The 25,715-nt window shown below is 52.6% G+C and overlaps 10 protein-coding genes across 10 annotated transcripts; 5 read left to right on the top strand and 5 right to left on the bottom strand.

The window, feature by feature from the left end:
• Window positions 1-32: 32 nt before the first annotated feature.
• On the top strand, window positions 33-998 carry QC764_0083240 (uncharacterized protein). The gene is made up of 2 exons (XM_062940828.1): window positions 33-572; window positions 626-998. The coding sequence occupies exons 1-2, from the start codon at window positions 266-268 to the stop codon at window positions 769-771; spliced, it is 453 nt and encodes a 150-aa protein (XP_062799405.1). The 5' UTR covers window positions 33-265; the 3' UTR covers window positions 772-998.
• Window positions 999-2,467: 1,469 nt separating this feature from the next.
• On the bottom strand, window positions 2,468-3,385 carry QC764_506337 (uncharacterized protein; the record flags this gene model as incomplete). The annotated part of the gene is made up of 1 exon (XM_062947888.1): window positions 2,468-3,385. One exon carries the CDS (start codon window positions 3,383-3,385, stop codon window positions 2,468-2,470), a length of 918 nt encoding a protein of 305 aa, XP_062799404.1.
• Window positions 3,386-5,809: 2,424 nt separating this feature from the next.
• QC764_506340 (uncharacterized protein) lies at window positions 5,810-7,659 on the bottom strand. Its single transcript, XM_062947889.1, has 3 exons — window positions 6,369-7,659; window positions 6,204-6,305; window positions 5,810-6,149 (listed from the first exon to the last, which is right to left on the bottom strand). The coding sequence occupies exons 1-3, from the start codon at window positions 7,610-7,612 to the stop codon at window positions 6,086-6,088; spliced, it is 1,410 nt and encodes a 469-aa protein (XP_062799403.1). The 5' UTR covers window positions 7,613-7,659; the 3' UTR covers window positions 5,810-6,085.
• Window positions 7,660-8,764: 1,105 nt separating this feature from the next.
• On the top strand, window positions 8,765-13,869 carry QC764_506350 (uncharacterized protein). Its single transcript, XM_062947890.1, has 2 exons — window positions 8,765-12,247; window positions 12,314-13,869. The coding sequence occupies exons 1-2, from the start codon at window positions 9,363-9,365 to the stop codon at window positions 13,506-13,508; spliced, it is 4,080 nt and encodes a 1,359-aa protein (XP_062799402.1). The 5' UTR covers window positions 8,765-9,362; the 3' UTR covers window positions 13,509-13,869.
• An 80-nt stretch (window positions 13,870-13,949) lies between these two features.
• PTR2_3 (peptide transporter ptr2) lies at window positions 13,950-17,471 on the top strand. Its single transcript, XM_062947891.1, has 4 exons — window positions 13,950-14,366; window positions 14,435-15,028; window positions 15,089-15,715; window positions 15,774-17,471. The coding sequence occupies exons 1-4, from the start codon at window positions 14,363-14,365 to the stop codon at window positions 16,367-16,369; spliced, it is 1,821 nt and encodes a 606-aa protein (XP_062799401.1). The 5' UTR covers window positions 13,950-14,362; the 3' UTR covers window positions 16,370-17,471.
• A 398-nt stretch (window positions 17,472-17,869) lies between these two features.
• On the top strand, window positions 17,870-18,283 carry QC764_506365 (uncharacterized protein; the record flags this gene model as incomplete). The annotated part of the gene is made up of 1 exon (XM_062947892.1): window positions 17,870-18,283. The coding sequence occupies one exon, from the start codon at window positions 17,870-17,872 to the stop codon at window positions 18,281-18,283; it is 414 nt and encodes a 137-aa protein (XP_062799400.1).
• A 466-nt stretch (window positions 18,284-18,749) lies between these two features.
• On the bottom strand, window positions 18,750-19,466 carry QC764_506370 (uncharacterized protein; the record flags this gene model as incomplete). Its single annotated transcript, XM_062947893.1, has 1 exon — window positions 18,750-19,466. The coding sequence occupies one exon, from the start codon at window positions 19,464-19,466 to the stop codon at window positions 18,750-18,752; it is 717 nt and encodes a 238-aa protein (XP_062799399.1).
• Window positions 19,467-20,222: 756 nt separating this feature from the next.
• Window positions 20,223-21,797, bottom strand: QC764_506380 (uncharacterized protein; the record flags this gene model as incomplete). The annotated part of the gene is made up of 3 exons (XM_062947894.1): window positions 21,375-21,797; window positions 20,861-21,307; window positions 20,223-20,801 (listed from the first exon to the last, which is right to left on the bottom strand). The coding sequence occupies exons 1-3, from the start codon at window positions 21,393-21,395 to the stop codon at window positions 20,223-20,225; spliced, it is 1,047 nt and encodes a 348-aa protein (XP_062799398.1). The 5' UTR covers window positions 21,396-21,797.
• A 20-nt stretch (window positions 21,798-21,817) lies between these two features.
• QC764_506390 (uncharacterized protein) lies at window positions 21,818-22,690 on the top strand. The gene is made up of 3 exons (XM_062947895.1): window positions 21,818-22,019; window positions 22,089-22,295; window positions 22,358-22,690. The coding sequence occupies exons 1-3, from the start codon at window positions 21,999-22,001 to the stop codon at window positions 22,499-22,501; spliced, it is 372 nt and encodes a 123-aa protein (XP_062799397.1). The 5' UTR covers window positions 21,818-21,998; the 3' UTR covers window positions 22,502-22,690.
• Window positions 22,356-24,134, bottom strand: QC764_506400 (uncharacterized protein). The gene is made up of 5 exons (XM_062947896.1): window positions 23,784-24,134; window positions 23,705-23,725; window positions 23,509-23,640; window positions 23,299-23,446; window positions 22,356-23,242 (listed from the first exon to the last, which is right to left on the bottom strand). Exons 1-5 carry the CDS (start codon window positions 23,887-23,889, stop codon window positions 22,741-22,743), a joined length of 909 nt encoding a protein of 302 aa, XP_062799396.1. The 5' UTR covers window positions 23,890-24,134; the 3' UTR covers window positions 22,356-22,740.
• Window positions 24,135-25,715: the final 1,581 nt, after the last annotated feature.

The raw sequence follows: 25,715 nt of genomic DNA, 5'->3' as shown, positions 1-25,715 counted from the left end.
CAGAGATCGGCCCGGCCAATGATAGAGGCATACTAGCATCACATCGCTTTGGACCTTGATTCTGGTTGGCTGTGGTCATTGGTCAGTTGGGATCTGACTGCTAACTCACGTGCGAATCCGTCCTCAGCTTTCAACGACACCAGCCGAATCATCGCACAAGCACGTTATTGGGTAAGAAGGCAAGGGAGTAACTCGTGGCTTGTATCTTACTTTGAGTGAAAGGTTCCAACCTCGTATCTATTCCAATATTAATCAAACCAACGTGATGGACTGCGATGACAACGGCATAAGGGGTGGTTCATCCACACGGCTCCCACCTCCAAGCTCTCCCGCCGAGAATGACCTTGTCGAAGACATCGGCGACCTACACATCAACTCCTCCCCGAGCACATCCTATCGTTCCCTTAACGACCTTCCCGTGGAGATTCTCCGCGAAATTGTCGAAGAGCTCACTCCGCACGAGCATCATTATGACTGGGACTGGGATTACTGCTCAGTCTGTCATGGAGGAGAAAAGTGTGAACCGGACGAGTCCGACATTCGCAACCTTCGCCTTGTCAACGGCCTCTTTTGTGAGCTAGCCTCGCCACTTCTGCTCCCCCATATTCACATTGACATCAGCCAGACCGCCCTCGACACGCTGGAGCAGCTACTGGTGATGCCCGGTCTCGCATCTGGCGTTCGCTCTATCAAAGCTCCAAATGGCATACCGAACCAAGGCTCTGGCCGAGGCCCCGGTTTATTTCACTAACACCCGCCTCCAACTTTTGAATAAGCAGGTAGAGCGATATGGAGTCGGCCGAAATCCCACTCCTAGCATTGGTTTCCTGGACTCACACGGTGAGTTTATTTCAGAGCCCGCCGAGTCGTGCGAGGCCGCTAGCACTTTTGACGAGATATGCAAGAGCTGGAGTTTGATGATGGAAATCTGGTAGGAGCCTGCGTTCGACACGTCTCAACAATGCGAAAGAGATGAGTGGAGCTCCATTCTCCGCAACAGCTATGAGCGGTTCAAGGCTCTCCATTTGGAACAGTCCCGCCTTGTCGAAGATGGAATCTTTGCCCAAAAGGTTGCGTCGGCAATCAAACGACTAGGAAAAGTTGAGTACCTCGTCTTTTACAGCACCAATCACAGCAAGAGGTGTCAGTTCAAGGAAGAAAGTGACCTGGCTCCGAGTATCATCCGAATATCCTCCTGGACAAGGCCGCTCTCACCTCCTGGCTCGAAGCCGGGCTGAGCTGGAAAATAAGCGAAGCCCTTTTCTCCAACGGCAGCAACTTCGTTGCAAGACTCCTCACCGACCTCCCCGTTGCCATCCACCAAGCAGGCCATCACCTCAAAAGTCTAGTTGTGAATGCCTTTCCTCGCAAGGGTGACTACAGTATGATCCTCCCACCAACCAAAGACCGCGACTCCCTCCTCCACCAGCTCCGAATTTCATGCCAAGACCTCCAATCCGTCCACATTGATCATCACGCCCACCCCCCGCCGACCCGAACCGCCCCCATTGAGGGACAAGACAAAGAAATCATTGACGGTTACATTTCCGCTGTCATCTCCAGCCTTAAACTCAAAACCCTTAACATCTACCTTACCTGCTTCGGCCTTCATCTCGAGGGCGGCAGTCGACCCGGCGATGGCTTCCACCTCGGCCCTGCCCAATCAAAATGCCCGCCATTCCCCTACCTAATAGAGCTCCGTGTCTGTGGAGTTAAACTAGACCAGCAAGAATTTTTCACATTTGTCCAAGGCGTCGGCCACAGACTAAGACGTCTCTACGTGGATGTCATCAACGTGGGCGCGATGGACTATCTTTTTGGCGTCGTGGAGGACAATCCATTCCTGGAGCCGGGCCCTGAATGGGGGCACAGAATGCACGTGTTCGGTGGGTGGTGATGGTGTCACCGTTGAGGAGGATGTCTCTCTCAACGCCTGGTGAAACGTTGTAACGAGTTGGAGAAGCGAGGGCATGGGCTCGTCAAAGACAGACGAGTGTTTTGCATGTGTCTTTTTTTTCTCATATAAAGAAAAAGCTGATCAAAATTGCCGCCAAGTACTACCAGCTAGAAACCCTATAACAGAATCTCAAGCCAGCAACATTTTGGTCCATCAAAACAGCCCTCGTGCTGTCTTAAAAGTACATTGCCGACTGGGTATTTCTGGCTTCAGACAGCCCTCTCTCCTACAGGAGAATCACCGTCATCAATCAGCAAGCTACAAATGGATATATCAACCTCACTCGCCAACGTGAAACAGTTTATACAGTTAATCTCTTTTCTCATGTCTGTCCCAAGCCGTCATGGTTTGAGACAGAGTCTACATACTCTAGCTATATCTGCCGATCAAAACTTGAACTTGCCTATCACAATCATCGTCGTCCACAAATGTTCCCAGCACATTAAAAACGAGCGTCGGTTCCATCTCATATCAGTCATCATCACCATCGAGTCTAGCCAGTGGTTCTGCCTACGCTCTAAATGGGCGCGGGGGAGGGGGGGCTCGCTGCGGAGGTGGAGGGGGTCTTTGAGCTGGCGCACGGGGAGGGGGGGCTCTCTGAGGAGGTGGAGGAGGTGCCCTTTGAGCTGGAGCCCGAGGAGGGGGAGCTCTCTGAGGAGGCGGAGGAGCGGGTCTCCGAGCAGGTGAGGGAGGGGCTCTCTGAGGAGGTGGTGGAGGGGGTCTGAGCTGCGGGCTCCGCGGCTGAACACCAGCGGGGTTACCACCACGCTGGCTATCAACAGAAAAGAGAGAGTCGTCAGAGAAAACCGAATTGGCGTCGTCATCGGCGGAGAAGACGGAGTCATTGTCGCTGAAGTCCCGTGCTTCGAGCTCTGCATCCCTTGCTGCGAGATTGGCTTCGGTGAGGGCGAGTGTCTCTCCTTCAACAAAGTCCGAGTCAACATCGTCAGAGGTTGAAACTTCGGCACGTCTGAACTGTCTTCCACCACCACGACCTCGAGTAGGTTGTGGGGGTGCACCGCCATTGAAGCCACCACCTGGGGTTGCTCCGAATTGACCGCCTCCGTTGGGAGGAGGGGGGACACCACCACGGCCGGCTCCGTTTGGAGGAGGGGGGGCACCACCCCGACCGCCACCGCCTCCTGTTTGAGGGGGGGGAGGTGCTCCGCCACGTGATGGTGGTGGTGGTGGTGCACGTTGGGGATTACGGGCCTCGATTATATCATCCAGAGAGCGAGCAGCCTTGCTACTACTGCCTCGGCGGGTGCGGCTACCGGGCTGCACTGCAGGGAGTGCAACTCTTCCGTCACCCAGGGCCACTCCTCTAGCGGAGACCCCATCGGTCGTAACATCCCTGGTGTTGAGGGCCTGAGGAGCAGCGTAGGCGCCCAGCGCTGCGGCAAGAACAATAACAGAAGTAATCCTCATGTTGGAATCAGGTAGGTCGAATTGCCAGAATTGACGCTTGTTGGTGTGTTGAGGTGCTAAAAAAGCTGGAGCTAAAAGGGTGTATCGTGTGAACAAGCAGTCAAAGCTGCAACGAAAACGAATGGCTGACCGGCAGTCAAGACAAAGGGCGGGAAGACTCGAAGGGTGTGTGGAGGAAAAAGGAGATGAGAGATGTGCGGGATGGGCTGAGGAGAAGGAGAGGGAGGATCGGAATGCGAGCTGGTGGTGTCTTTATAAAATTGCTGATGGCCGTGCGCATCGCCACTGCCGACCTTCTCGAGCATAGCGATGATCCTTCATCTCCCCTACAGACGATCAGTCTCTGGCCGAAGGTGGCAACCTCTATTGCTGCCAGTCAATGTGCGACCTCCTGCTCCACGTGAAATTTCACCCTAGATGTAACCACCGGAACAGAGGCGAGCCGGGCAACGGGGTCGAAACGCTGTGAGTCAAGTTTGTTAGTTTCGAAAGCTTTGAGTCCGGTTTGAAATTTCTTCTGTAGCAGGGAAGTGCCAGCAATCGACGACAGGGAGGGTTGGCTCCAGAGGAGAAAGGAAGAGCTGCTGGGGATCACATAGAGGGTGATGTCGATGTTATCTATTGCATTTCTTGTTCAGTTGTTGATTATGTGTCTTGTTAATGTCGACCTAATCCCTCAAATAAAAGCATTCAACCTACAAGCCACTTCATGTCCCTTGGCAAGCAGTTTGGCATGGTAAGACATCTCTTTCTACTTGGCGAAAGTTGGTAAAATTGATTCAGATTTGTAAGGCATGACTCGTTCGGTGGTCGGCATCGTGGCAAATGGGACACCTTCTGAGACGTAGCTGGATAGGTCTTGCTTGTTAGAGATTAAACACAGAGCCAAAGGACGCTGATAGAAAGCTCGTACCTCCCAGTGATGCTACTCTGACACCTGGTGATAATTTGGCGAAAACAGCAGCGTTCGGTGTTGGTGGGGACACATGTCCCGGCGCTGCGCATGTGATCAATCCGGACGCGCCTGTTTGCCAGTATTCCTGTACGTCAGGCAGTCAGCCTCTTTCTGATTATCCTTGAGTCGAATTCCTGCCGGTTTGGCAGGGTACGAGATGCGATGCGATGCATCAGTGAGAAAGAGAACAGAGGTCATTCATGTCCACCTTTGCTAGGAATATCCAACAATTAAATGAAGGCCGACGCAGTGGACGAAAGAACCTAGCACTGCAAAGTAAACACAGAGTATAGTTAACCTTGCTAATTTGCTATGTGAGTGTGGAAGGGCCGAAGGGTTGCTACCTAAGGTACCTTAACACTTCCAAGTGGGTGGGTGCCGAAAAACAAATTCCTCTTATCTTATCCATCTTTCGATCTTGCCACTCCTTAACTCTGACACGTCTCCACTTTCAACTACATTCGCTCCAGCCTTTCGTTGACTAACTTTTGACTGTTCAGCTTGTTCATGCCCCAAGAACAGCTTACTAAATACAATAGAATAGAAAGTTTCTCGCATCCGAGTGACCGGATTCATGAATGTACTTTGCTCAAGAATATGATCATGACCCCAGGAGAGCAATGCGTTGGTACATGGGTTTCATGGGGGTATTCAGGGTGTTAGGAGGTCACTCAGCATATATTAAGCCATCATCCCATCTGTGTCAAATACTCTTAGTTAGGTATCTTAGTCAATCAAGCCTCATAACCACATCTTGCAGCATAGTCGAGATCATGCTTGTCGGGCTCACGAAAGACGTGATATAGTGATGAACCGAGGAAAATGGTATGCCTGGGTGCTGGCAGATCAGCCAGTTACTCCCAAGGTCTTTTTTAATGAGCAGAAAAGACTGGATAGCTTGACACCACCAGACTTTCGTACGCGTTCTTATACCTCTCCGCAGTCCCTAGCGCTCGCCAGCGCCTTTATCGGTCGTTCCGCAACGAAGCAGGAGCGCTCGGCCACTGGCCTGAGACGCTGGCTCGCCTAGCCAAGCCCCTTAGATTCAAATATGGAGGTTCTTCGGATGTCAACCTCCCGCCTGATTCAGGAGACGAGCCTGACGAATAGTCCCAGACGGAACCGGAGTGACGACTATACACAAAACCCCTTAACCCTGAGGATTGGCACCTGTTCCCAGTGTTACTTTATCGGCACCGACATATTGCTGAATGTGTTTTGACTAGGATTGTGAGAGTTCTCAATTGCATTATTCGAAGCAGAGGATTGATTGCGTTGAATAAAAGAGTAAGAGGTTAATAGGTCCATGATGGGTCATCTACTCCTCTTCGGTCTAAGGCTGACCAGACTTTCCTTGGCTGGTGTTTACTGTTGCATGACAACCCGACGCCACTACGGAAGGCCTTACCTTTCAATAATTTCATCTAGCTGCTTGTATCCCAAGTCAGGCATTTTTCGGACTGTCGTGCTGATGGCTTCACGAGGTATTGAAACCCTTGATGTATTCTGTGACAGCAATGCGCAGCAAAGGTTGAAGGGCGATAGCTCGGGATATACATTCATTATTGACTCCTACCAGCTACCACACAACAGCCGGATTTCTCCTCTGCCGAAAGTGTCAGACAAACAGATTAGCCGAGAGTTGGGCGTCTTCAGTTCAGGTAACAGTATGTCCTATGGACTGCCTTTTTTCATCAGAAATCACCTTATGCGACTGGCCACCTACTTTCAGTCCTGCAGCCGGGTCAAGGCAAACTACCATACGTTGATGTCCAGGCATCGTATGTCGGTCTTAGCATTAACTGCTGTCTATGGTTCTGTTAGTTGACCCTGAACTCATGGAGATAAAGCTAGCTGACTCACAAATGGCGCCTACGGATTCCAACATTTCCGCCATCGAAGATCGGCAACACCACAGCTGTGTTTAGGAGGTCCGAGAATGGCCTTTGGAGGTCATATGCCGAGCTGAACCCCAAATTTAGCAGCTGTCCTTCACTTCATCGCTGTGACCGATGAAGGAACACTTACATCCCGACTGCATTGATCACATCCGTACAAGCCTTAACAGCCGCCTCACTGCAAAACACCTTGGCCGCCAGAGCCAGCTCCCTCCTGGCATCATAGTCACCCGGTCCATTCTCCATAGCGTGAGCAGCCTTCCATGTCAGTGCTCTCGCAGCTTCAGTCTGTATCTTTACCCCGCTCAACAGATCCGCAAAAGCCTGCCTCTCCAGCAGTGGCACTGCCCCTCCTCTGTTGTCCTCCTTGGCAAATTTTAGCGCAGCATCAAAAGCAGCCCTCATCAAGCCAACCCCCATTGCCCCCACCAAAACAGCGCTCCCATCAAAGGCTCCAAACGCTACCTTTGCTCCCTGTCCGGCCGGACAAAGTACATTTTTCCTCGGAACTCTGACATTAGTATACCTTACGTGAGGTCCCGATACACTCGTATGTCCCGGTGTAGCCACATGTCTCAACACTTCAAAGCTTCCCTCTCCATTCCTATCCAAATCAGCCCTCGTAACCAAAACGATCATCACCTTGTTTTCTGGATCTTGTCCTTCTTCCAACGGAGTAGTAGCATCTCTGCAAACGACACAAGCAAGATCACACCCCTTGAAATCCCAGCCTGCGCAGTTAGTAGCCCACATCTTTTCTCCGTTGATGACCCACTCATCTCCTTCCAGTCGGGCGGTTGTTTGGAAACCTGGCGCGCCCTTTTCAAGGGCATTGGCTACGCCACCTGGTTCGGAAAAGACCAGAGACGCAAGGGGGCTACCTTCACCACTGAGGAAAGGGGCAAGGAATTCTGCGTGCTGAGGTCCAGCAGCGAGGTTGATGGGTGTGAGGCCGAGACCAGTGGCGAAGATGGTGAGGGCGGCGGAGGGTTCGACCGAGTAGCATTCTTCTACTAGGATGGCGGATTCAATGAGGGTGCCGCCAGTGCCTCCATGAGCAGGGGAGATTTGGCCCTTGAGAATCCCCGCAGAAACCGCGGCGGCATAAGTGGGTTGTGTTGATTGGAAGCGTAGAGGGGAGTTGGGTGGGTGTTGAAGATAGGTTTGCCGGGCTGGCATCAGCAAACTGCGGGCCAAAGACCGGGCAGCTTGATAAGTTCCCTCCTGGGAAGCGGACAGGTGGAAGTCAATGGGCATTTTGGGCGAATGTTGCTCACAATGACAAGGAGGGATGCTCTTTGGGTTACACAAGAGATAAAAGATGATGAAAGAAATCCATGAAAGATAAATGACAGGGAAAGTAAACTTGGGCATCAAGACCCTTTTGAACCCCGCAGCTGAGGTGGTTCTCTTTCTCGGCCATAACACCACAATGACTTGACCCAAACAAGCGAAACGAACGACAATCACAAACCAACAGCCGAAGACTATGCATGTCAGCACGTCTAGCGTTGCAGTGCATTGGTGGAAAGCCCACCATCACTGGCCGTCGAGGTGATGACTGGCGAAGCAGACAGGGGGCTGAATAAGTGGGACGGCATGATTCGCTGGGATCACTTTGAATTTCAACACTATTTGTCTCAGCTGATTTAGGGAATATCCTTCGAGTTACCTACCCACCACATGAGAGACTTGGTATTTGTGAAGAATCGAGTTATGGAACTGTGAGCGAAAATGTGGTGATATTTCTGAAGATCCAAGACTACTACTACTTCACACTACTGTGTGAAGATAAGGAAAAACTTAAACTTACAAGGCACCCTTTAACATCAGATACATTATCTGGTAGCATAATAAGAGCTCTTGTGACTGTTGAACTGGTCGCTGATAAAACTCTAAGCACAATTTGTTGGCATAACTAGCACATTCACCATTCGTTTGATCTGTTTAACAGCTTCAGCTCACTGTAGGGGCACTTTCTATCACGGCTGTGCGTTGAGATTCTTCCAGCCTTAAGTCAAGATCAGGTCAAAAATGAGGAATTAAAACCCACCGGTCTATAACGTCCTTCTCAAGAACCCCTTTCTGCTATTTCTATTCCTTGGTACAAGTAGGGCTGAATCCGTAGTTGGCCAGGGTCATCAAGAGGAAGCATCTTTTCTTTATGACTTCCATCTGATGTGATTAGCACTAAAGATGTCCTGTCACTACAGCTTCAAGGGACAAGGTTTGTGTTTCACCTGGCTTCGGTCTCTTTATATTGATATCCACTGTTTTTGAGAGCAGAAAATGCCTTTCGAACTTACCCAAAGGCTTTCTGTCAACAGGTCATCAGCAGTCGGTTTCTGCAAAGAGATGAACAGCGGTATTCTACCAGTCGTCTTATCGCCAATTAAACTGGGGCACAGCTGAGCTTCTGTCGAGGCTAGAAACTTCTTGCCAATCTATTCAACACCCAGTTGTCAGGCCAGTTGCTCTCGACGTTATCCTTACCATTTGCAACTTCAACTTGGGTTCCCACAAACCAACCAAGTGTTGCCAACTTTGTTATTTCTTTACCTACATCCCCGTCGCTCAAAGTCAACAGGTTCGGCCGACTACGAATCAACAGGCAAGAAGTTTGAAAATTGTGCTTCCCAAAACCCGCCCAAATACAAGCATCAACTTCACCACTAGCTCCTGCCCAAGCAAGAGAGCGAAGCGGTTCCAGCTGTTGTCAAATTGTAAGTTGCCTTCTCTTTCCTGTGGAATCACTGAGTAATGACATTCATCACCTCGGCCTTCCTCCTGTACCCTACATCCTGACAGTTTCTGGAAGCCTGGAAATACCTGAGCACCTGCCTCATCGCCTAATTTTACTTTCTACAAGTCACTTGACGCTGCAAACTTCCCTTTTACCTGCCCCTGCCTGCGATTGCCTGCCATTAGTCGTTTTTGTCGGCGTACACTTCTACCACGCTCTTTTCCTCCCAGCCACCACCTCTTCCACAAATCCTTCCCTGCCTCTCTCCTCCGGATCCCCTGCCCCCCCAGCTACAAATCTGAACCCACAGATATTTTCTTTTCACACATTTTTACAATCGATTATCCCTAACCGCTTCACCAGCCGATCGGAACCTCACAGATGGCAAGCAACGCACGCTACCCGCGGAGTAACGCCCGCCGACAAAGTGGAAATGGAAACCGCGGATGGATGTGGCAGAACAAGCCCTCCAACAGCAGCAGCAACGGCCGTGATGACGAGGAAGACGATTGCCCCCCTCGACCCCACAACAATAAAACCTATGTCTCGCTCATTTCCGACGACGAAGACCAGGAGGAGGAGGACGGTAAGACCGCTTCCCAGAAAAGAAACGTTAGTTACGTCGACACCCCCAACAATAGTCCAGCCACGAAGAGAATTGCTTCCTCGTCTGCTTCCCGGACCGATCGAACTCCCTTCGCTGCTGCCAGCACTGCACTTCCTGCCAGTGGTTTTCGGACGCCTCCTGCCCCGTTTCACCAGAACGACACAGTTACCCAGCTGGCTGCACGGGTACATGAGACGCAAGATGAAAATGAGAAGTTGAGGGTGAGGATGGCTAAATTCGGGATGATCACGGCGGAGAAGGATGCAGAGATAGCCTCGCTCCGCGCGATCATTGAAGAGAACCGGCAAACGGCCGCGAAGAATTCTTCAACTGGTATCGGGCCGGTCCAGCAAAATCCCAATGGGCAGCAGCAAGCTTCGCAAGGACCAGCTAAGCCATGCACCAGCTGCGGTGGTACCGATACGCTCAAGCGAGAGGTCGCCGACTTCACAGTCAATCTCGCCAAGGCGAGGAGCACTGTCGTCCACCAGCACGACGAGATCAAGGAACTTAGGGAGGAAGTCAAGACCAACAAGGCAGCTCTCGCTGAGGAGCGTGCTGCGGCAGCCCAGCACAAGATTAGTATCGACCAGCTTACTCTCAACCTGGAGGCTGAGCAAGCGACTGTCAAGAATCTCCACACCACCCTAGCCGAGAATCAGGCTACCATCGACAATTTGAACCAGCAGCTCGCCGCACAGAGTCAGGAGCTTGCCTCGAAAAACCAAGAGCTGGATACGCAGCGCCAATGGTGCTCTACCCAGGGCACAGAGCTTTCTGAAGCCCGAGCTACCATCGCGGATCTCAAGAGCCAACTCGCCTACAAACAACACGAGCTGGAAGTTGCCCGATCACAGTCGGAGGAAGACAAGACCTCCATGGCTGAGCTCAACATTGCCATTGAAGACTTCAAAAAGCAAGTGGCTAACGGCCAGGCGTCCCTCGACAATGCTCGCACCACCCTCTTTGTCAACGGCACAATCATGCAGGATTTGAAAGACCAGGTCGTCGCTACCAGCAAGGGCGACAGCTCTGGAGGCGCAAACAAGGACAAGGACAAGCTTCCGGACCTTGAGGCAGAGTCACTGAGGGTCAGACTTAAAGACTCTGAGCACGAGATTGAGACTCTGAAGCAACGGCTCGACAAGGCTAAGAAGGAGTGCGAGGGGTTCCGGACTAATTACCACAAAGACCAACAAGAAAAGGAGAATTTTGGAAGTAATTTCAAGTCTGTCTGGGAGAAGGAGCATGAGGCCAACACACGTGTCGAAGGTTTGGAGGAGGAACTGGCTCGTCAACAGCGGGAACTTGTTGAGTCTGAGGCTGAGTTGAGACAGCAGCAAGAGAGGGTTGGTGAGTGTGAAGCGAGACTTGAACAACAGAGACAAGCCTTTGATCAAGAAAAGGAAATGATGGAGACCGTGATCGCGAGTCTCGAAGACGAGTTGACCCGCCTCAGGTCTGAAGCAGCACCCGAGATGGAGACACTGAAAGCCACTCTCCAGAGCGTCAATGAGCAGCTTTCTCGCGTTCAGTCGGAGAGAGACGAGGCTGTCAAAGATGCGAATGGGCAAAGAGACATGTACCAACGCCAGGCTGGCAAGCTTGAGTCGTCAAAAAAGGCATCTGACATGTCTCGCGCTTACGTCACATCGCTCAAGAACCAACTCGCCACCAAGGGTGAGCAAGTCGCCCATCTTGAAGAGAAAGTCAAGGATCTCGAAGTTGAACTCGCCGCCTGCCAAAACTGGGCGATTGAGGGCGAGGCGCAGAGGGTGCAAGCGCAGGAGGAGCTTCAGAGGCACAAGGCGCAGGATGACAAGAATCTGGAGACGATCAAGCAGCATGAGGCAACCATTATCCAGCTCGACACAGAAGTGGCTGGTCAGTCACAAACCATACAGACAATGCAAGCTACCATTGCCGAGCTCCAAGCCCAGCTACATCCCGGCAATGGACCCGGCAACCACGCCGCTATGCAAGCCCATATCGCCCATCTCGAGAGTCGGATCCAGCAGAAAGATATGGAGTTGGCCTCAGCCAAGGAGCAACTCGACCGGCTCTTCAACCAATACAACGACCTCACCCACGAGCGGGCGAAACTGGCGGAGAGTAACAAGACATTGTCCGCGCATATTAACAAGCTAGGCGCGGAAAGGGACCAGGTGTTGCATACTCTCGAAGCAACCAAGGCCGCGCTGCTTCAGGCTGAAGACGACGCCGACTTTTTCAGAAGACGGGAGAAGGCTCTTGAGGAAGGGGGCGACCCGGAATTTGCGCACATGGAGAGCGAATGGGCGCCTAAACTTAGGGATGCCAAGGCTCAACATGAGGAGGCGTCCAGGGAGTTGGAGAGATGTCGGCAGAAGGTTGAGGAGTTGCAGATACAGTTACAGACTGTCTCTCGGCAAAAGAACGAGACACTCCAGCAACTGGAATCCAGCAGAGGGCAGTTGGCTAAGTTTCAGCTCACCGTGGAAGACCTGAACAGCCAGTTGTCCAAGGCAGCGGAGGGCTGCATGGACCCAGCCGTGTTGTCCAGCTTAATGGAAGCGGGGAGCACGATCGACCCAGTGGTCAAAGACATGCTGCAAAAGGCAAGAGAGATCCAGTCCGCTGGTGACATCCCCAGAAAAGATGGAAATGGAGTTTCTTCCATGTTTGTTGACCCTCTCCTTTGTCTCTTTGGTTTGTATTTATTCTTTGCTAACTTCCTCTGCTCCAGGGAACCCACTGCACATGTGGCCATAGTCCTCCCCATGGCCCTCCGAGCTGAGCCGTTTCCAGATTGCAAACTCAAGTCTCTGAAGAAAGAAGGCCTCTACAAGATGATTAGAGACCTAGAAGCAGAGCACGAGAGGATTGATGACGCGATCCGGGCTCTCATCATGCGTGTCAGGGCTGAAAAGATCAAAACGGCGGCGCTGGAGAAGGAGGTGAGGGTGTGGAAGGCAATCTCAACGACAAAGGACATGCTGATTGACCAAGCTACGGCACGGCTTCTTGGTTCCCCTCATGGAGCGGAGATCAAGGATCATGCCGACATTGGCTTCGACCTCGACTTTAACGAGCGGTCCCCGAAACCGGAACTCGACGTAGAAATGATAGATGTCATGCCTCCTCGAAAGTCGTTGGTCATGACATTTGGCCCAACCCGGAAGGGGTACCAGTGCTGGAAGGGCGACGACCTCCCTGGCTACGATCGTTTGGACGTCGACGCCAGCAAACAGGACCGGCTCGGATACCTGACCGGCAAGGGGAAAAGCATCTTCAAGTACCTCGAAGATCGTGGTTGCCCTCCGCATCCAGAGGTTCCTGGTCCGTCTCCTGGACCTATAATGGTCTCGGCTCCCCATTCTGAGGCCAGCATGGACATTGACGACGAAGAAACAGGTTCGCGCTACACCGCCAGTGAGATAGCCTCCTCTCCGCTCCGACCATTGGCACCTTCGTTGCGTTCGTCAAGCTCTCACCCCTCCCCAGCTTCGCTACCACCTGTGGAATTGGGCGTTGCTCGCCGCGGTGGTGCTTCCTCCATCCATTATGAGCCACCAAGCACCCCGAGCAACACCCAATCCTACACCAGCGCAGTGTACCCTGCCCCGACCTCTACTCCATCCCATCGAGGGTTTCCAAGAGGGAGATACACCGCCAGCAGGTTCAGACCATCCTCCGCTCCGGCGTTCGCCGGACCAAGCTATCCTCCCCGTCGCACGTCTGCGCCCACTAGTACTCCTCAGAGTTGGGCTGCTGGTGATTTTGTCGAGCAAGACGACATCGATATGGAGGTCTTGGGGTCGGGTTTTACCATGGAGAGTATCGAACAGCCCGAGGAGCTAAAGCCAGAGCCTCCGACGAACAAGGGGAAAGGGAAGGAGAGGGCGGGGTCCGGACCGGCAGAGGGGTACGGGGTTGATTAACTTGGTCTTTTCAGGGCATTTATCCTCTCCACGCTTAGAAAACGGAGATTTTCTGCTATCTTTCATCGCTTTGGAACAAAACCAGGACGGGAAAAAGGGGGAACATGCATCAATTTCAGGCGTTATTTTTCTGGTGGCTTTGTACTTTTATTTAGCATTGCATTAGCGGCACGGTGCCGCAGGATGGTACCCATTTCTTCTGCATGGGAACGGAGTCTGGGGTGGCAAAGGGAGTTTTCTTGTAGTTCTATGATGATACCGGGGGAATGTAAATGCGGGAAGGATGCAGTATCGTTGCGGTTATTGCTGGAGGTTGGAGTATAGGTTTGTAGCAGATATATGGACACGTATATTGAGAACCATGCTGTTTGTGAATCTCTGCCTATGTCTTCTGACCGGAGGACAGGCGTATCGGAAATCCCCAAGTTCCACTTCCTCAATCTCCACATGAAATCTGACGCTTATCTACCTAGACGGGCTGAATGAATCAGTCATGTCGCAATCGATGGCCAAACCTTAGATAAGGCCAAGGAAGACAGGAATCGCACTTTCCTGAGAGTTGATATGACCCCGCTGCTGTCTGTTGTTGTTGACTTGTGGAAGGTGCAACCTGTACCTACCCACCTCTTCAAGGCCGACACAGCAGGAGCAAGACACGAAGAAGCGTCTCACCGGACCACAGAAAAACGTGCGCCTTCCTATCTGCTCAAGTCGTCTTAACTCGAGGCAGGAACCTGTCCTGACAAGCCCCAATCCCTCCGCCCAAACAACACTCGCACCTTCTCGGCCGAACTCGTCCTCCGCTTCCATATTCGCCAAACAAACAAAGGGGATAATCGATACCGACAAGCAGAATGGGTATGTTATTCACTATTTTCTATTCCTGTATTTCACAAGGGAAATAAAACTGACAGCCAACCCAACAGCGGATAGCGCCACGACAGCTGCCACCTGTATGGCCCCGGTCCGAGACGTACACAAGAAGTCAACCGGGATCACAACAATCCCCAAATATGAGCCCTCTTCGGAACAGGTCAGAGAGACGGTCAACGGCCTGGTGCTGCCCACCGAGGAGGAGAAGCGGACCTTGCGTCGCGTTGCCGGGAAGATGCCCAACACCTGCTACCTGCTCTGCGCTGTCGAATTCGCCGAACGCGCCTCTTACTACGGCTGCAATCAAGTCTACAAGAACTTCATCCGCGCGCCTCTTCCCCCTGATGGAAACGGCACTGGTGCCACGGCCCCTGGTTCGCTGTACACCGCCGGTGCGCTTGGTCAGGGTTCTGTTGTTGCCAGCGCCATGACCGAGGCCTTCAAGATGATGGCCTACACTCTGCCGGTGCTGTTCGGTTGGATGGCCGATGCCAAGTATGGCCGGTTCAAGATGGTTTGCTGGGGCGTGGGCATCTGCGGTGTCGCCCATGTCATGATGGTTTTGTCCTCACTCCCACCTGTTCTTATGGCGGGCAAGGCTATGGTCCCGTTTGCCCTGTCTTTGTACATGTTGGCCATCGGAGCTGGTGAGTACAGATAGGTAACCAACCGAGTACACGTTTGCCCACTCACTGACACCCTTCTAGCCCAGTTCAAACCCAACATCTCCCCAATGGTCATGGATCAAAGTCCACACAAGGTCGCACATGTGATTGAGCAGAACGGCGAGAGGGTCATCGTGGACCCCGAGGCTTCTATTAACAGCGTCATGCTGTGGTTCTATCTCCTGATCAATATTGGTGCTTGCTTCGGTGTTCCCACCACCTACCTCGCCAAGCTGGTCGGTTACTGGGCTGCGTACTTGATTCCCACAATCTTGTACCTGATGCTTCCCCCGCTCCTGTGGTACCTTAACCCCAGGCTCATCAAGCAACAGGCCGGCGGTTCGGATCTAGGCAACGTGTTCAAGGTCTTGGCCGACTGCCTTCGCCATGGTGGTATCACCAGCATCGGGCGTAGCGGGTTCTGGAACCAGGGCAAGCCAAGTGTGCGTCTTGCTGCTGGCAGCACAAAGCATTATGGGTATGACGACAACTTCGTGGACGACGTCCGTCGAACATTCCAGGCCTGCGGTATCTTTGCCTTTACGCCCATATACTACATCAACGGTAGTGGCATTGGCGCCGCAGCCAATGCCTTGTCTGCCAGTCTGGATACTAAGGGTCTTCCCAATGATCTGCTGGACAATCTCAATTCCATTAGTATTGTAATCAGTAAGTGTCGCCCTGCTTGCCATGAGCAAGTATCACGCCTTCTAATACAAGCCTGCAGTGGTGCCGGTGATGAATCATCTCGTCTATCCCTTCCTGCAAAAACGCGGAATTTCATGGGGGCCTATCAGCCGCATGACGTTTGGTTTCGCTCTCTGCACCGTGGGATCATCGGGGTTCGCCATCCTCCAGTATTACGCCTACAAGACATCGCCGTGCGGGTTCAACGCCACGACATGTGCAGACATTCTCCCTGAGGGCTCGGTAACAGTCTCCCAGGTCTCATACCTGTGGTATTCCATCCCTGTCATCGTGAACGCCATCTCGGAGATCTTTGTCAATGTCACGTCGTATGGCATTGCGTACAGCCGGTCGCCCAAGAACATGAAGGGTCTCGTTTCGAGTCTCAACCTGATGATGGTTGGCGTGTCGGCAGCTGTTGGGTTGGCGTCTGCGCCTGCAATCAAGGACCCAAACCTGATTTGGGTGTTTGCTGGTCCGACCATGGTTGGGGCTGTGATGACGGTGCTTTTCTACTTTACCTTTCACCACATTGACAAGGAGGAGTTTGTGCTCAGCACGGGGGGTGAGCTGGATGGTCTGGATGCCGAGGGGAAGCAGGGGACTGGTGTGTTTGGTGAGAAGGACAGGGTTTGAGGAATGGTTGAAGCATTTCTTGGCTCCACGAATTCACGCAAAGGCTGTAAGGCAGCTATCATGACTGATGTCAAGGGTTGGTTTTCTTTGCTGAATGAGGCGTTGCTTTATTGTATGAGGCCATTTCTGTTTGTATACTAGCAAGGTTGGGTGGGTTGTTGGAGTTTGTCTGGTGGATTACTTGCCTGAGTTTGGGCATTTTTGTATTTGGCTGAGAGTTATGCCGCCAGTGTTTTGGCAAAGTACACGTCTCTTTTACTTCGATGTGGTGATTGTTATCTAAGTTTGTTGCGAAATGTCGCCCACCAGATTTTGTGTTTTGCGGCGGTGGAGGGTTGTGGGTGGCGCCGTCTCGTGTGAAATGAACTCAAATCCAGGCACAGTACAAAGTTTTAAACAGAGCCAAAAATCGGTTTAAATTCCTCTTGACTTCCAGTTCCTGTTCATTCCTTCATAATCCCTCTTTTGGAACTGTTGCAGCAATCGCATTTGGCGGTTTTTGAACCCTGAAAAACTTTTTGCTGCAAAGGTTCCACAGTCAACCTCGTCTCTTTCACATCACCGCCCATCAACACAAACACCCGCGCAGCATATCACCAAGAACTGCGGTCGATACAAACAATCTTTTACCATTTCTTTCAGCGACCAAGAATCATGACCACAACCGAACAAGCCGCCGAAATGACACCCCCACCCTCTTCTCCCTCGCCAACAACCCCAACCCCAACCCTCTTCACCCTCGCCCCAGAACTCCTCCTTCACATCCTAGAAGCCATCCCCTCAGCAGCAACCCTCTCCAACTTCCTCCGGGCCTGCCCCCAAGCCTGGCGCGTCTACGCCAAACACTCACAGCTCTTGCTCCTCCGGCTCGCACGCTACCGCTACGGTAATCCCACTCTCACAGCAGATGAGATTATTGCCTATCGAGCCCCGTTCGACATGCCGTTTATGCAGCGGATTACCAACGCGAACAGGTTGACCGTCTTGACGGATTGCCCCGGGAGTTTGGACCACAGTCGATGTCAACAGGTTTATTTGCTCATGGGGGGTAGACAAAAGGAGGAGTGGGTGCAGTTGCCTAGGTGGGCGGAATTTGTGGAGCGGTGGGGGAGGGCTTGGGAGGGGAGGGAGGAGAGGAGGGTGGGACGGTTGACTGTGAAGAGAGTGAGGTTTTATGGGGAGATGGTGAGGTTTGTGGCTGGGTGGGAGAGGTGGATGGCGTTGGGGGGACAGAGGGGGAGGGGGAAGGTTATGGAACGGGAGACGGAGATGCAGTGTTTGGAGGAGCATGAGGAGTTTTGGAGTCAGAGAGGGAGGGGGAGGCGGAGGAGAGAGTTGGAGTGGGCGGTTACTGTGCAGAGGAGACAGGAGATGCTGCCGTTTTGGGGAGGGGGAGGGGCGCAAAAGAAGGGGAGGGGGAATAGCAGGGTGAAAAGGGAGGAGAAGCCGGTTGTGAAAGCTACCGTGAAGAAATAGAGGAAGAGGAAGGTTAAAGAGGAGATGGAGAGTGGGGGGAATAAGAGGGTGAAGGTAGAGGAGGGAGTGGCGGCTGGTCGGTCTGTTCAGTGGAATGGACATGGGCAAGATGTGATCGAGCCGGATTCGGAGGATGAGCCCATGATCATGCGATCAGCGAGGGTCAAACCACTGACCATGGCTTCAGCCAGACTCGAGCCATATTCAGAGGACGAACCACTGGCACTGCATTCAGTCAGAATCAAGCCAGACCCAGAGGACGAAGAGGATCAATCCCCGGTCATACCTTCACCCAGAATCAAGCCCGACCCAGACGATGAGCCCGTGGCCCTGAGTTCAATTAGGATCAAGCCAGACCTGGAAGACGAGCCCACGCCTATGTCCCGTCCACAAAAAAATCCGCTCCCGATGTTCAAGTTGGAGGAGGATGACTGGTAGTGCCATCAATTTTTCCCCTTTTGCCACGACAACAGTGGCGGATGTGGGCAAACATTCTTTCTATCCGATACCCCAATTGATGATACATTGTTCGAAGCTGTCCTGCACCACAGTTCATGTTTTTAGACAACTAAATCTAGACTTGGAGACAACCTAGTGGAGTTGTGAGCCTTGCCTTGACCAGTTGATAGCTCTTTTGCAAGACATATGAAACCTCACACGGGGCATTAAGAAATCAAAGCATAGAAAGAAGCACTTAAATCGTGCCTTGATTTTACACTTTTGATTGTGACAATATACGACCCATCACTTCCTTTAACTTGCCTGAAATACATCCGGTGACACATATTCTAGTAGGGCATATCATACCTACTTTCAACTTCGACACAAAGATGCGTGAGAGTGAACCGAACTGCTAAACACCTTCAAGCTATTGAACGAAGCATCTCCTGATTTACGTCACCTCTCAAGCCTTCGGTGCATCCGTCAAAGGCACATACCTAACCCCAAACAACTTCCTCTTTTTCACCTCCCCCTTCTCATCCTTATCCACACACCAAATATGCTGTCCCCACCCCTGCGGATCATCCTCATCATCCACAGGAATAAACATCCTCCCCGGACTAGCCAACTGCTCCAGCAACTCCTCGTGCACCTTCACCGCCGCCGCGCCCACATGAATCGCATCCCAACTCTTCCTCCCCTCTTCCTGCTCATCCCTCCACCCCTTCCTCCCATCCCCAACCCTAAACCTAACCCTCCCCCCCTCAATCAACTCCCTCCCCTCCCTCGACTTCTTCATATTCCTCTCCCCTAGCTCCTTTAACGGCTCAATATGCTCCACCCCCACCACCCTCCCCCTCTCCCCCACCAGCTCGGCAAGCACATGAGTCAAATAACCCGATCCGCTCCCTATATCTAGCACCCTCGGCGCCGGCCTCTCCTCGCCCGGCATTATAAACGGCAGCAAGTGCTCCACCGCAGAGGCGTGCATGTGCGGCGCTGAAATAGTGGCGTGGTGCCCTATAGGCTGAGGACAGTCTTCATATGGGGACCTGGGAGCATAATGCGCGCGGTCAACTTTTAAAAAAGCGGATTTCACCTCGGGGTGGGTGATCATCTCGTTGCGCCAGAGGTTCTCGACCAGCTCGCTGTTGGAGGTGCCCGAGCTGCGCCAGGCCATGGTGTCGAATTTGGTGGGCGTGAAAGTCGAGTAGGGTTGGAAGTGCGGTGGGTGACGGGATTGGTACTCGTAGATCAAGAGTGCTGACCCAAAGGGCGGGAGGGAGGAGAGGAGCGCGAGGCGGGACGTGAGGAGGGCTTTGCGTAGGGTGGCCACGGCAGCTGAGCTTTTTGAAGTTGTGGAGTTTGATTCTGCAAAAAGATGTTAGGAGTGGGTGATGATGTTGGTCAGCGGATGGCACTCACAGGTTGGAGTTGAGAGCGTGGTTGATGATGAGGCGGACTGTTTTAGGAAATCCTAGAAATATTTATGGGGATGAGAGAAACGGAAATGAAAAAAACAAACGATACTGTCGGCTGCAGAAATCTCACGCAAACACAACAAAGCTGATGGTCAGTTGACGACATGTGATGTAATGGTAATACATCCAACCACGGTGGTGATGAGCAGCCCCGCATTCACCCCGCCCTCGACATCCCGCCGCTCAGTCCCGCGGCTGGAATGCAGGAGGGGGCTCGTCACGAGTGTAAACAACATCTTGAGCATAACATGTACTCGGTATATTTAGAAATGTTTCACTGTCGAGTCTGTCTGTAGCTAAACCCGGCGGCGTACAAAGTCACTGAAATGCAAGCGCCGTGTTCTTGTTGTGCTGGGGTCAATAAAATGCCCATAATGCCAGCTTGAGAATGCAGATATTACAAACGAAACCGAGAGGCAGTAATGATGAGTGGTATAAAACAAGGGGAAAAAAGACTACACAACGGTGTCGGGACGCTCGCCCGTGGCAATAACAGGAATACCGAGACCCCGGTCAGGGCTCTGAAGCACAAGCTGCTCATGTCTCCTCGCCTTCAAGTAGTCGCTGACAGCACGAATGAGAACAAACCAACCGATAATCATCATGAGGTACGACACCCAATCGGCGCCTGTAAAATCGTCTACACCACCGCCGTTCTGATCTTGCACATTATCGGGGTCAAAGTCATGCGCGTTCGGGTCCACAGGGTTGATGAATCCGCTGTCAGCAGTCGGGTCATCATCATACCTGCCTCCAGATGGTGGTGCGCTCTGCATCATGAAGCCGTACTGAATGAGTTGGATGCCCAAGCCGGCCTTCGCTCCGTTTTTGGCCGCGTGAGTGGTGTGTAGAAGGTAGCAGAGCAGGAAACCGACGAGAAGGGTCATCGAGATGAATCCGTTCCACAAGAAGCTGAAGATCGAACCGACAGGCATTCCGTCGATAAACACGTCGTCAAAGCCGCCCAGCCCTGGGGCGAGGACTGTCGTTTCCCAGTAAGGGGGCGCAGAATCAGCTGCTGCCTGTTCGTAGGACTGTCTCAAGGTCAGTACCACTGTCTACCATCATCCTCGCGTAGCCACCGGGAACATACAGGTGGAAGTTCTTCCTTCTCTGGTTCTCCCCTCTCTGGCTTGGCCGCCAAGTTCGAAAAGACACCATCCGACTGGATTCCGCCGCCGTACACCCTCGTCGTTGTTGGTGCCTGCCCAACTGGCCTCGACGGTTGCGAAGCCTGTGCACTCGTCTGTGCCGTCGTCGCCGTCGTCGCTGGTGTTATGGAGGCTGCGTCGGTCGCACTTGGTGTTGTATTGTCGCGCACCAGCCTCTGCCGATCATCCGGCTCGTCATCCCAGGCATCCTCATCGTCGCTTCCAAATGCGTCGTCAAGATCCTGGTTCTGGCGGTTGCCGTTGTCTCTGCCGATTATTGACGATGCTCTCGAGTGAAAAGATGGTGGTGGCGAGTTTGGGATAGGATATGTCGGCCTTGGCGCATTGGAGACAGGTGTGTGGTGATCTTCTTCGTCGCGGGTGTTCACCTGTGCAAAAGGTTAGCCCTCCATGTTGCCAGACATCAGAAACATCCACCGTTGGAAACAAACATACCCGCTCGTACCGACTCGTCATGGTGGGCGTCGTAAGTCGATGTGGTTGTGGTTAATCTTTGTTGAGAGGTGATCGGATCGCCCCCCTCTTTGATGTCAGAGATGTGCTAGGAAACAGAACGAGTGGCGCAGAAAGTTGGAAGGGTTCGTCGATCGGAGGTAAAAGGTCGGTAGTGGAAACAGACGTGTGGAAACGGCAAGGTAAGGAAGTGGTTTGAACACAAAAGGCGAACAAGATTTGAAGGGAAAACGGTAGGCAGAGAGAGAGAAGCAAAGAAAAGAGCGCGCGTGGCTCCGTCAGGGAGTCGTTGATTTGATGAGGAATCAGGTTGGTTGGAGAGGGTGCAGCAGTGCGACAGTGCTGTGGAATAGCGCCCGGCCCGGCTGACCAAGAGCGCTTTGCGTGGTGCCAAGCGGCTGCCTCCTGACTCCACATGTTCCCTTTTTCGGCCTTGGTGCCACACCCCTTAACATGGGCGATGCCTACTTGGCAGATTGGACTGTGGCTTACGCGCACCCAGAATCTGGGGTCCTGTGGCTGGTGGCAGCTTGAAGCTGGAGAAATTCCCCAGATTGACGTCGACATTTTTGAAGGCCGCATCCCAGCTCCGAGACCGTCGCCAACATGTCTGCTGTTCCCAAGCACGTATGTAGCTGCTTCTGGTAGCCCATTTTAATTCAAAATCATCTCCAACAGAGACTAACCTCCCTCCAGAGCACAGCCAGGTTATTCCAGACTGCCCTGCAGCGCTGGCCCAAAGATCCCCTCCGTCCCGACTGCCAGCTTCAAGATGTCCTTGCCAAGCGGCTCACCAAAGGTCCTCTTGCGCCAACCCTGATCAAGGGATTAAGTCAAGAGCAGGCAGACCTCAGGCAAGCCAATGCGCTCTTCTCCCTCACCGAGAATCGTTACAAGAACAAGGTGGGTGCAGACCGGCGCTACCTACAAGGCAATCTTCGTTGCTGACCCAGGAACGCTCTCAGTATCGTGTTCCGGAATCCTTCCTCAAACCCAAGTTCAACCCCAACTACTACAGCGACATCCTGAAAGAGCTCAATGAGGCACCCACACGTTCTTATTTCCAAAGGGTAGCCAAGAGGGTCCAGGGTATGTTCCGCCTGGAATGATGCCTCGATAGTATCGGCCATCCATGTACACGACTGTACAATATGATATTTCTGCATGACGCGGCGTTTGGAGTCTGGGGAAAAGAAAAGGGATACACGGTCATAATCCCATATTTTGTATTCCAATGTACATACCCCCCCCTCCCCTTTTTGTCTACCCATGCATAATGGGGTATAAGAAAAAACAAGACAACCATCCAGAACGCCCTGTAAAGACACAACCTCCCCCAAACCCTTGTTTATAGATACCTGCCCTCTGGGTCCAGCTTGTTAAACAGGTCCATGCTCTTTTCGTACATGGTAAACACAATACCACCGCTCATAATCAACCTCGCCAATCGTGGCAGCGCGCCGCTCCAGAAAGTCAACACGCCCTCTTGCTTGAAGATGATGCTCGCGCACCGGAACGAGTTGCCGTAGAGTTGCTTGGCCTCGATACTTTGCATACGCGTCTTGATGGTATCAAGAGGCTGGGTCACATAGACGGTGATCAACCCTGCGATACCACCCATGGCGAAGGTAGCCACACCGCCGAGCTTCTCTCCCGGCGTTGTGTAGCTCTCGGCGAGCTGCTTCAAAGCAGTGTAGGAACCGAAGCGAGTAGCACTATTCGCCGCTTGACGGGCGGTGGTGGGCACGAAACCCTGGAAGAAACCGCGGATACCACGTTCGCGGGCAATGATTGGAACGGCGTGGAGGAACCCGCGGAGGCGAGGTTTGGCGGACTTGCGGTCATCGATGCTGGGGACCGGGGTTAGCACGGGTAGCAGGAATATGGCACAGGACAGAAAACCCACAGGGTGGTCTTGATACTTTCTGTCGGTGTGACAGCAAGCAGAGACTCGGTCACACCGGCGCCGAAACCCGCAATCACGGTCCGAGGACCGGAGACATTGCCGTCGGCGTCAGCCAGCATCTTCTTGTACTGGTCAAAGGCAACGAATCCTATGCGCCCAATCTGTCAGCGCCCTATTTCACCCCTCAATCTTCCTCAAGGTAGAACACACGAATGCCCGCCTTAGCCGAGTTGCCGATAATCAGCGTGGTGCACCCGGCATACCACTGAGCACCGAAAGGCGGCCATGGCAGCTTCTTGCCCTCTGCTAACCTGCGGTTGAGCTGTGTCCTGGTCTTTGCGACTGTCGCATTGTGTTAGAGCCTCGTCGAGGATATCAATCGGTCGTCGTAGGGGGTTTCACATACACTCGGCTGGGTAGGTAATGGCTGGAGACAAGGAAGCCCGGGTTAGCGGCAGTTGACTTCATCGGAAGAGATCACATACCAATCTCGACAGCGCCCGCAGTTGAGCCGGCAATTATGGACCGAAGGGCACTTGGCCCCTTGACCGCCGGGTGGTTGCTATTGTCTTTGACCGGTGCTGATGACATTTCGAGGACCTGAACGGGGTTGCGATGGTTTGCTCCAGAGATGCGGCAGGTGTTTGTCAGTCACCAAAGTTTTGGCGGCTGTCCCTGCTGCGCCAAGCAGCCCTGGGCAACGGTGCCGATTGCGGGGCATCTCGACCGAGGTGAGCGATGATGCAATGACAAAAGACCCGCTGTTAGTGTTCCTGGCCAACTTCTGCCAGCCCACTATCACATACACAACAGTCACATCGCGCGACCAACTTCCTTTCTGGTCCAGCCATTAGATTGGATCATCTACTGGCACGTCTACCATATTTACGTATCTGGTTCAACTCAACACCACGGCGGGCGTCTACCTTCCCATTGGTGCGTTCAACAAGACTATTGACGATGAGGCTCGCCAGACCCCGCCATCTCACGACACCTCTTTCAATTAACTCCCCGTCGAGATGGCCTTTCTACTCATGAAACAATGGACCCCCTTGCCATTGGCGGAGGCGGCCTCGCCTTGATCACACAATTGTCAATGTCTCCAAGACCATATACTCTTTTGTCAAACAGGTTCGACAAGCACGGACCGATCTGGACGCCATATCTCGAGAACTCAGCTCATCGAAACTTGTCCTCGCGCTTCTTATTGAAGACGACGAAAACGAGAATATCGAGTTTCCCGAGGCCCTCACCTGGCACATCTGCAGCATCGTTGCCAACTGTCAACATGTCGTTGGAGATATCGAAGACTGTCTGGAAAAGTACAAATCTACTACTCGTGGCAGGAGTGTCTCGTGGACGTTGTCGAGTCAAGACGACATGTCAAAGCTACGGAGGAGCATCGAAGCCCACAAATCGGCACTTGATTTAGGCCTCGACATGCTAGCACTGTATGCATAACCATGTTCAAGCCCTACTGACACATGCCTACCGAGTCAAGGCACCTCGCTAGAGAGACGATGATTGAGACAAGAGAAATTCGCCAAGACACATCGGCCATCAAGGAAGACGCTGCTCTTATTCTGGAGGAGATAGCGAAGCTACAGGCCCGGCTTCCAGCTGAGTGCCCTCACTGAAACCGACCATGACAGTATGTCGGTTCAATGGCTCGAACCTTGGCATCCATCTTCGGCGGTCTCTATTCGATCTGGCTCCCGCTCCTGCTCCAATCGTCTAAAGTCTACACAAACTTCTTCTCAAGAAGCCTCCCAAAGGGCTACTAAAACCGGCCCGATTTCTAATGGCCGAGCATCGCAGCTTCTTATCGTCTTAAACCCCATCCTCCGCTACCTAAGACAGACATCATTCATCAGCCTTCTACAGCGTCCCTGAGCCCTACCCAACCTCCCCTCTCAAATTCTCATGCCGTGGCCCAACTATAGCCCAGCCGACATACAGTCACCTACTTGCCCAAACCCCATCACGTATACTCCATACCAGCCCGACAAAACCATCGATTAAGCAGCCGACTAAAATATAAAGGAGTAGCAGGCAGAATTGGGACCCTAGGGTGGTTTGTACCACTAGCGAGCCCGTGAATCATGTTTCACCCATCAGAGACCACAGGCTTCTGGTAGTGCTCAATCTCCAATCAAAGCCATGGCCAGAATTTCAGCTAGACAGAACACGAAGCAGCTTTGATTCTCTTGTCCATGACCTGGCGAACGCGCCCGCTCACCGACGTCTATCGTCGGACAGAAAAGAGGCTACGGTCACGTTCACGGCAATCTTGATAACTGTCCAGTCACCTGTTTCCGAGGACTTGCGGTCCGCATATGTCCAACTTCAGGGTGATGCCATGGTGGCGCGGCAACTTTACCAGTTTGAAGTCTTCGAGGTTTGGATTGTTCCTCTGT

The sequence above is a fragment of the Podospora pseudoanserina genome, chromosome 5, assembly GCF_035222485.1.
Source record: "Podospora pseudoanserina strain CBS 124.78 chromosome 5, whole genome shotgun sequence".
NCBI classification, from domain to species: domain Eukaryota; kingdom Fungi; phylum Ascomycota; class Sordariomycetes; order Sordariales; family Podosporaceae; genus Podospora; species Podospora pseudoanserina.
The sequence above is the reverse complement of the archived record's forward strand: the minus strand, read 5'-3'. Positions and strand labels throughout refer to the sequence as shown.

What these genes read in the sequence shown, in the direction of transcription:
- QC764_0083240 (XM_062940828.1), top strand. Translation starts at nt 266, where the DNA reads ATGGACTGCGATGACAACGGCATAAGGGGTGGTTCATCCACACGGCTC. An exon ending in CCTTGTCAACGGCCTCTTTT is followed by an intron (nt 573 to 625) that starts GTGAGCTAGCCT and finishes GACATCAGCCAG; the next exon opens with ACCGCCCTCGACACGCTGGA.
- QC764_506340 (XM_062947889.1), bottom strand. Translation starts at nt 7,612, where the DNA reads ATGCCCAAGTTTACTTTCCCTGTCATTTATCTTTCATGGATTTCTTTC. An exon ending in GTGATCAATGCAGTCGGGAT is followed by an intron (nt 6,306 to 6,368) that starts GTAAGTGTTCCT and finishes TTTGGGGTTCAG; the next exon opens with CTCGGCATATGACCTCCAAA. An exon ending in GGAATCCGTAGGCGCCATTT is followed by an intron (nt 6,150 to 6,203) that starts GTGAGTCAGCTA and finishes ACAGAACCATAG; the next exon opens with ACAGCAGTTAATGCTAAGAC.
- QC764_506350 (XM_062947890.1), top strand. Translation starts at nt 9,363, where the DNA reads ATGGCAAGCAACGCACGCTACCCGCGGAGTAACGCCCGCCGACAAAGT. An exon ending in GGAAATGGAGTTTCTTCCAT is followed by an intron (nt 12,248 to 12,313) that starts GTTTGTTGACCC and finishes CCTCTGCTCCAG; the next exon opens with GGAACCCACTGCACATGTGG.
- PTR2_3 (XM_062947891.1), top strand. An exon ending in CATGTTGGCCATCGGAGCTG is followed by an intron (nt 15,029 to 15,088) that starts GTGAGTACAGAT and finishes ACACCCTTCTAG; the next exon opens with CCCAGTTCAAACCCAACATC. An exon ending in TTCCATTAGTATTGTAATCA is followed by an intron (nt 15,716 to 15,773) that starts GTAAGTGTCGCC and finishes ACAAGCCTGCAG; the next exon opens with TGGTGCCGGTGATGAATCAT.
- QC764_506390 (XM_062947895.1), top strand. Translation starts at nt 21,999, where the DNA reads ATGTCTGCTGTTCCCAAGCAC. An exon ending in TGTCTGCTGTTCCCAAGCAC is followed by an intron (nt 22,020 to 22,088) that starts GTATGTAGCTGC and finishes ACCTCCCTCCAG; the next exon opens with AGCACAGCCAGGTTATTCCA. An exon ending in AGAATCGTTACAAGAACAAG is followed by an intron (nt 22,296 to 22,357) that starts GTGGGTGCAGAC and finishes GAACGCTCTCAG; the next exon opens with TATCGTGTTCCGGAATCCTT.
- QC764_506400 (XM_062947896.1), bottom strand. Translation starts at nt 23,889, where the DNA reads ATGTCATCAGCACCGGTCAAAGACAATAGCAACCACCCGGCGGTCAAG. An exon ending in TGCGGGCGCTGTCGAGATTG is followed by an intron (nt 23,726 to 23,783) that starts GTATGTGATCTC and finishes CCTTGTCTCCAG; the next exon opens with CCATTACCTACCCAGCCGAG. An exon ending in CATTACCTACCCAGCCGAGT is followed by an intron (nt 23,641 to 23,704) that starts GTATGTGAAACC and finishes ACAATGCGACAG; the next exon opens with TCGCAAAGACCAGGACACAG.